The sequence below is a fragment of the Merops nubicus genome, unplaced genomic scaffold (assembly GCF_000691845.1).
Source record: "Merops nubicus isolate BGI_N331 unplaced genomic scaffold, ASM69184v1 scaffold22433, whole genome shotgun sequence".
Classification (NCBI taxonomy): Eukaryota; Metazoa; Chordata; class Aves; order Coraciiformes; family Meropidae; genus Merops; species Merops nubicus.
The window spans coordinates 6911-14842 of NW_008599885.1; the positions used below are offsets into that span (position 1 = coordinate 6911).

Consider the following 7932-nt stretch of genomic DNA (forward strand, 5'->3'; position numbering starts at 1 on the left):
GTCCAGGTTCTTCCCAGCTCAGCTGGAGATTTTAGATCCCATTCACAGGCACCAGACTCTCTCCTTGTCCTGGATGGGACATCTTAGGACAGTTTGTTCATCCATCTGCACAGTTTTTTGATACTCTAATACAGTAGTGCTCAGCCTTGAGATCTCTAATTCTGGTGTGAAGCTAGTCCCCAGGTCCCTGAGTTCCTCTAACGTTTGGAAGCGTGGAATCCATGCACTCACTGCTGTGTTACTTTTCCTGTTGCTCCACTCTGCCAGCTTTGGTGGCTTTATAGCGGTACATTATGCTAGGCTTAATCTGTGTCTTCTGACCTGCCTGCATGGGTGATGTGAGGATAAACAAGCCTTAAAGGGAACAATGGGAGTTCCTATGAAAGGCCAACACCAGAAAAGCCAGCATTAGAAATTCGTTGTGATCAGAATAAAAATTAAAAAGCAGCAAGAGGTTCACCTGAGCTGGTATCACACAGCATATGACCTGGTTGGGCCAGTTCTCCTAGAGCCTGGCGAATGATAAAGAAATATCCCCCATAATGGAGAATGAATGTCCCATAGAATGCAGCAGAGAAAGCCTGCTTCTCTCTCACTGCTTCTGCTACCACAGATTTGGAGATCACAAACAGGAATTAAAGGATAACTAGGTCTTTTCTTATCAACCCTTGAAGAGGTTAAATGAAGAAACTGTTTTTGATTTCAGCTTTGGAAAGCAATACAGATGTTGATGTTACTCTCTCCTTTCTTGCAGATTGGGAGCTGGCAAAGAAATTTGAAGAGCTGGAACAGGTGAGAGGAGCAAATGCACAGAAATATATATGCAACCTGCTGTATAAATACCTAAATTGTGCTTACTGTCTTTACGCCCCATTCTTCTATCTTTGCATCCTGCTACTCTTCATTCTCCTGCTATGATGTGAGCACATGTTGCACAAAGAGAAGAGCATAACCTGGGCTAAATAGCTGCACAAGTTAGAAAAGATAAAAAGAGAGCAATGCTACAGTCTAGTGCAATAGAAGCTGAGGCAGCTTTTGCCTCTGCCATCAGTGAAAGGCCAGCAAAGGCCAAGGCAGAAAAAGAGAAACACCAAAGGAAATCTCCATGGAAGAAAAGTGAGGGAGAAAAGGAGGTCATGCTGCCTTCCTAGGCATTGTATCAGCTGGCTGCATTAGATAGCGGGTTGAAGTTAGAGAGATAGCTGCTGCACACCTCATCCAGAACGGGTTTTGTCTGGGCTGTTTACTAGCAAGGCTCTTTTCTACACAGGATCGTAGCCTGGCTGTGCTGAGCAGAGTGTGCACGCACACACAGAGCAAGAGCAAGCCCCTTCCTACCCCGTGCCCAGGAACGGGGAAAGGTGTGCAGCCACCTTGACACGGCTCCCACCATGCTCCAAACCCTGCAAGCAGCTTTTTACTCTTCCTCAGGCCAGGTCTGACTGTTTGCGTGGATCCTGGAGATCCCTCAGGGTTCTGCTTGACATATTTTGTTTCAGACTGAAGAATCACAGTGCAGCGTGCCAGACAGGAGGCTGCCAGCTCCTACCTGAGCCCCTTGCTCCTGTGCTGAGGGACTAAGCTCTGACCTCCTGCAGCAACACCACCAGAGCTGAAGTCTAGGTGATGGCCATAGATGTTCTGAGTCTGCTAGAAAAGAGTAACTACAGATGGAGAAGAAATACCATGGACTTTCCACATTATAACCAAGGGAAACTAGCAAGAACTAAGGGGAAGGGGAGGGAGAGACAACCCAGAGCAATGGAGAAGTGATGCTCTCTGCTGCAGTGGGTGAATGACCAGAGACTTCCTGCCTCAGCACTGACTTGACTCTTAGCAGTGCAATATCCTTCTACAAAGCCTCCACTGCACTGGGGCTTGCACCCCGGGCTGGGGGGAGAAGAACAGAGTGCCTACAGTGCTGCCACTAAACAAGCAGCTTAATTGAGGAGGACATGAGGAGGCGTGAGTGCTCCAAATGTAGATCCTCCTGGAACTGTCCTGCTCCAGGAAAGATCCTGTGCTCCCCGGCCACACTGCCTTTGCCTCTGAGCTGCCCTGCACTTGCCAGTGTTCTGTGGAGCTCATCATGGTGGGGCATTTGCTCACTGCTGTGTTTCTTTTTAAATAGCTGGAGAGGTTGAAGGATCAGCTCTCAACTGAGGAAGGGTCAGAGGTAGCCTATGCCTTGGAAAGTCTCTCAGCATCCCAACCCAAAAAACGCGGTAAGTTTTGGGTTAGAGCCCTGCAGCCATCCTATCCAGATATCATCTCCAGGTCTATCTTTCTGCAACAAAGACAGTGAGAGTAAACATGCCTGAAATATGCTGAAAAACAAGTTGTCAGCTTTTCTATCTGTCCTGGTCCTCTCTTGTTAACGGCTGGCTGTTTTAGCAGCTGGTGAGAAGGACTGACCCGACTCTGGCTACTGCCAGATACACCAGGTCTGCACACGCAGGGCCTCACTGGAGGCAGTCGGTGTTGCACCTCTCTTTTCACAGAGGAACGTGGGGTTACATCAGCAATGAGTGTCTGTCTTGGAGGAGGTGGGTTCTGTATGAATATGTCTCCAAAGTGCACCCGTTGCTTTGCTCTGGCCACAGCGTAAGCATTCCCCTCTGCCAAGGTCACTGCCTCCCTACAGAGAAATAAGGAACACTTGTTTGTGCTGCTGAAAAGCAGCTAAAAAGGATGTGGAAATCAACCAAGAATGCCAGGAACTAAGATCTGGTAGGTCCCTTAGTTGGTCTCCAAGCTTTGTCCAGTCTGTACCCATTGATTCAGGAGCATATTGCAGCAGTGCTCCTGTAAGGCTGCCTCTGACAAGCACATGGACAGTGTGGTTCATGCTGGCTTTCAGTGGATTCCTCCACAAAGCAATGGCAGCTGTAAAACAGAAGTCACTGATGACAGATCTGGCCTGAACCCAGAAGAGCTAGTTCTGCCCTTACCCCACATGCTCCGTGCACGTGCAAGCTGACGACTTGCCAGCCAGCCAAGAGAAAATCCCTTTGTGCAAGGCTTGCTTAAGTGCTTAGGTTATCCTTAGGCAATCTGCAAATTATAAGCAACCCTGGAGGTTGTCATTAATTTGCCTAATCTAATTCATGCCCCCACCAGTCTGTGAGCTTCAAATGTAGATAAAACTACTTCCCTCTGCCAGGTTTAAATCAGAATCTGCCAGAAATTAAAGTTGAGAGTCTTTGCCTTCATCAAAATCTTTCCAGTTTGGGAGGAGCTCGTGTCTCAGCATGAGCACTGCTGATTCAATAGAAGCTTTCTCCCAAGGTCATGCTTTCAAAAACCAGGTAAAAATTCTTCTTATACTTGACAATAGGAGACCCACACAGGATTCAATGAATAGGGCCAGCTGTTGATACAGCTGTTTTTTACAACACTGAAATACTCATTCTTTCCTAATCTAGTCTTCTTAGAAGATCCCACAGAGATCAATTTTGTTTGGAGGAAACTTAACAGCAGAATGATTGGTAGGGTTTTAAAAATAATGATAAGGGTAAAATCTGGTCTCTTCATGTCAATGTGCTGCTCTTCCAATCAGGCACGTGTGAAAAGCCCTGCACATAACTTTGAGGCAGCAAAACTGCTGGCCAGCAGATAGGAAAGAAAAAACTGATTCCTGATATTGCTGTAGTAGAGCAAAAGGAAAAGCAAACCCTTATAAATTAAGCAACACAGAAACAACTTTTAGACCCCTTATTTACACTATAAGCAGCTAAAAGAAATACCTTGTTAAAACGTTATATGAAGTCAAAGCTGATTATTGAGATGTGCCCAGAAACCAGAGTGCTGGCCTCACACCCCAACTCCCTCAAGACATGGAGCTTTAGAAACCCACTCCAGGGGTAGACTTGGAATCTAGAAAAAGTCCATTGGATGCTAACATCCTTCTCTTACATCCTTTCCCAGCCTGCTTTTGGAAATACTGCATCTGAAGGCTTGCCAGGACTGGAGGATGAAGATGATCCCTTCCCCAAACTGCCTTGCTGGGTATTAGTGTGTTAAGAGTTTGTTCTGTTCTGTCACCACACTGCTGACTTGGATGCCATCCTCCATCACTGCACCACAGCCAAGTCTAACCGGGACCATCACAGGAGGGGGTAGCCCACTGCCACTCTCCACTGTTCCTTCCTTCCAGGTTTAACCTGCCACCATCTTCCACTTGGAAGACGCTCCCCGACTGTCCTTGCTGTCCTGTGTGTGCCATTCAGTCTGCTGCCACTGCACGCTATTCCCCTTCTCACCAGGTCCCACAAGGCACCAAACACTAAGTCAGCTCCCCGGAGCTTGGGCCTCTGCCCACATCTCCAGACGTTACTCATGGTGGTGTCTGGGTTTCTCGTCACCTCCTGTGAGCAGGTCTGAGATGACCTAACACCTGCAGTTGGGACAGGAAGGTGGGCTGGGTGTAATGTGAAGGGCTGGGGACTGCCTGCCTCGGCTTGCTCTGCCAGAGCTGTTCCTCATTGTGTCCCGTCAGTGTGCACCGTAGGGTTGGGGGAGGACAGGCATAGAAGTCTGGATCCTTTGGAAATCATTCCAATAAAGATTTTCTGTTGCACAGAAGCGCTTGCTGTTTTTTTGTCACCCCCTGCAGAGGCCCAAGGGGCAGCACGTTTCCCTTGATGCAGACTCTTGTTACCTTAATGGTTCATGTCCATTTACAGTGGAAAAAAGGATCCCATTAAACACCCATGTATGGCAATGCTGGTCTGTTTTAATGTGCCTGAGGAAGAGACCCGTTCTTTTGACCAGAATCAGGCATAAGAGCTCGGTCTTCCTCAAGGATACGTGTGGGCTGCTGTTCTCATAGAACTGGACCAGACCAAATGATTTCTACCTACTCACCCCAAAGAGATGTTTTGAGTGGAGATATTTGGCTCATCTGGCTGATTAGTGCAGATGCTAGCTGGCTCTTTCGACTGTAGAATTATGTTTGCCCTTGTCAAAAAGAAGAGATCACAATCCATCAGTGGTTCCTACATATATTCATCTTAAGTCATGTTATCCATGTTTATTTGCAAAAACAAAGGACCATGTTCCCAAAGGTGTAAATTCAGAATAAATTGTGATTTTTCCAACAGTGTAAATGAGAGCACAGTCTCTGTGCTGCCACTGTGAATGTGTGGACTGATTCTGACTAGAATTGAACTGTCTATCCAGCCCTGTTGAGTCATGCTATTTAACTGTAGCTTGCATACTACATATTCTTCAAAATTTTACCACTCCCAAAGCTGTAATTACCATGCTACACTCATTGCCTTGGGCCCTGGGAGGAAGCACACACTTACCAGCAGTACTTTGGATCCACTTCATTAACAGAAGATCTAGTCATCCTATTACAGGCCAAAGCTGGCATCTATGGAATAAAACCAGCTAGATTATATCAGTGAGGTCTAATAACATGGAAAACACAGTTTGCATTTAAAATTAATGCTTTGTTATTTCCTCTGTAGTGATTCAGAACACATTTCCCATTTTCTGTTGCTATTGTGCAAGGGGAAGAGTATGTGGGAGCATAGTTTCACATACCCTCACAACAGCACCAAATTCAGGAAAGAACTATGGCCTCTTGCCAAGAGAGGGGTCTCTCTTTAAGAGTGTGGTGCTCCAGCTGAAAGGGAGGTGTAGTACAAGAGCTGCACTGAGTGCCCCAAGCTGCTGTTCAGCTCAGCTGCTTTCAGCTTGCTGGAAGCCCAGTGCAATGAAAGGCTGGAGCAGCAGCCTGGCTCTGGCACCTGCTGTAGCCATCACACCCGACCTGGTGTGACAACTCAGCAAGTCATGAGAAGGAATACAGTGTCTGTGGCTTTTACCAGCTTGCTCTGGTTCTAGACGCAGGAATTCCCTGAAGGGCAAGGCACCATGCTGCTTAGCACTGGATTTTAGCCCACATTGTGTGCTACATATCAGTGCAGCTATTTAAGTGCTCATGGTACTCAAAATACTCCACTCTGTGCTGGTGTGCTAGCTGCTTCTGCTGGAGTGAGGAGTAAGTGTTGGATGCAATTCATTCACTACTCCAAAGCAAAGGCAGTGATGCTCTCCCTAAGCTCGCCCTCAACATGTCACTGTAGGGACCTGTCCTTTCTTCTAGACACACAGAACAGAAGCTCTTCCTCAGGTACTACCTCCACATCGTGGCTGCTCACACCTTATCCATGCTTGGGCACTCACTCTCGCTAAAGTTAATGACCCACACCCCACAATTAAAGGGATTTCCCTTAGACATTCTAGTAGACCATTCTGATTTATTAGCAGAAAATCCTCACAGGCATGTGAATGGATTTGCAAAGAGGCAGCTGAAGGCAAATCTAGCATGCAACGGATGCTGCAGTATATCTTAATTTCACATTTGTTGACCTCCATGCTATGTACAATGACTGAAGTTATCCAATATTGTCTATAAAACCAAATTGTGGTATTCAGTCTTTCAGACATCATCATATTTTAAACAGCACCTGCCAATTTATGGATCTTAAAGAGTACTTTTCTAACCACAGGAGGCCTCATTGTGCTCTGTGGTAGATGGGGCAGAGGAACAGAAAAGCTTTCTCCCAGATAATCTACACAGTGAGGAGAGAGCCAGGGGCAGGACTGAAGCTTCCAGATTACAGCAACACCACTCCAGATACCTCTGTCCTTTCACATCATCCTTCAAATGGAGGGCATTTTTGCACACAAATTACAGACGTTAAAACCCCTCTTTATTTGGAAGCCCAAGCTAATACCTGCCAGCTGTTAAATACTTTCATGATCCAGCAGTGTCTTTGCAAAGCTACTGTCTTATTATTGGATTCTTCTGATCTGAGTGTCCCAAAATATGTCACACAATGATTATGTCCATGCTGCTTTTGACAGACAACTGTATGAGTTGTCAGGTCATCATTTCCATAATCTGCCCATGCCCCATACATATGGCTATGCTGAAAGCAGATTATGTGCAGACTCTCTGGATGAGCTCTGTGCAAGAAGATAACTGTTTGCTGAACAGGGCAGGCTCAGGACAGGTGGTGGCAATGCACTGCGGAAGACAGGGTCTAGGCTTGTCTGGGACTGCATCTGTAGACTTCCTTCTAGCATGGACAGAGAATCTTTTCTTGAGTCAGTCTACATGCAGCCACTCAGTCCAGGTCTCTGAGCCTTCACCTGCAAGCTTCAAGGCAGAAAATGATAAGTGGGATCAGGGGAAAAGCAAGGAGCAAAAACCTAAGCTGCTCACATGCAGACTTACAGCTCTCCTTTCTTTCTATGACTTTCAAGAGCTTGGTCTGGAAAGCAGCTGTGGTGCTTCATCTCACACACAAGTACTGACAACTCACCCAGCAAAGGAGGAATGTAACTCAGCTAGAGAGTGCACTGCTTGATGGGGAGGACGGGGTCACCTCTTGATGTGAGTCACTGGTTTGTGCAGCTGCTCTCAGTAGCATTAGCCCCTATTGGAGATGTCGAGAAAATGCAGTTTCTTGCAAACTTTCTGTGGCTGGGCCAGTCCTGGTCTGAGGGCAGGGCTGTAAGCAAGAAGGAAATAGGAAAGGCCCCTGCTGTGGCTGAGCATTGCCCCTCTCAGACATGAACAGGATGCTACCTGCCCTTCTGAATGGCAGCCTCATCTCCCACCATGGCCTGAAGCAGGGCAATTGTCCCAAAGTCCCAATCCTCGCTATACCTTTCACTTCAAAGTCTCACTGACATCCCACATTGGTTCCTGTAGCTGACTGAGAAGCTGACTGTATTTTTCCCCTTTTTGCTAGCTGATAGCCAGGTGCTTTGTGCCTCATATAAGACTAGGAAATTAACACTTAATTCCTATCTCCAGCCTTACTCTCTGCCTAACACAAGGTGTTTGGCATGAATAGGGTTTCTTCTTAGTCCCACATAATCCCTTTCTCAATGGATCTTCTTTTGCAATGG

At 46.7% G+C, this 7932-nt stretch overlaps 1 protein-coding gene across 1 annotated transcript in view; it reads left to right on the plus strand.

Annotated features, from left to right (window-relative positions):
- The window catches only part of UTS2B (urotensin 2B), an 8838-nt gene extending 4544 nt beyond the window's left edge, over nt 1–4294 (plus strand). The window contains exons 3-5 of the mRNA XM_008937552.1: nt 755–792; nt 2132–2225; nt 3928–4294. Of these exons, the coding sequence (XP_008935800.1) occupies nt 755–792; nt 2132–2225; nt 3928–3953 (158 nt within the window). The 3' untranslated portion in view covers nt 3954–4294. The remainder of the gene's footprint in view (nt 1–754; nt 793–2131; nt 2226–3927) is intronic.
- Nucleotides 4295–7932: the final 3638 nt, after the last annotated feature.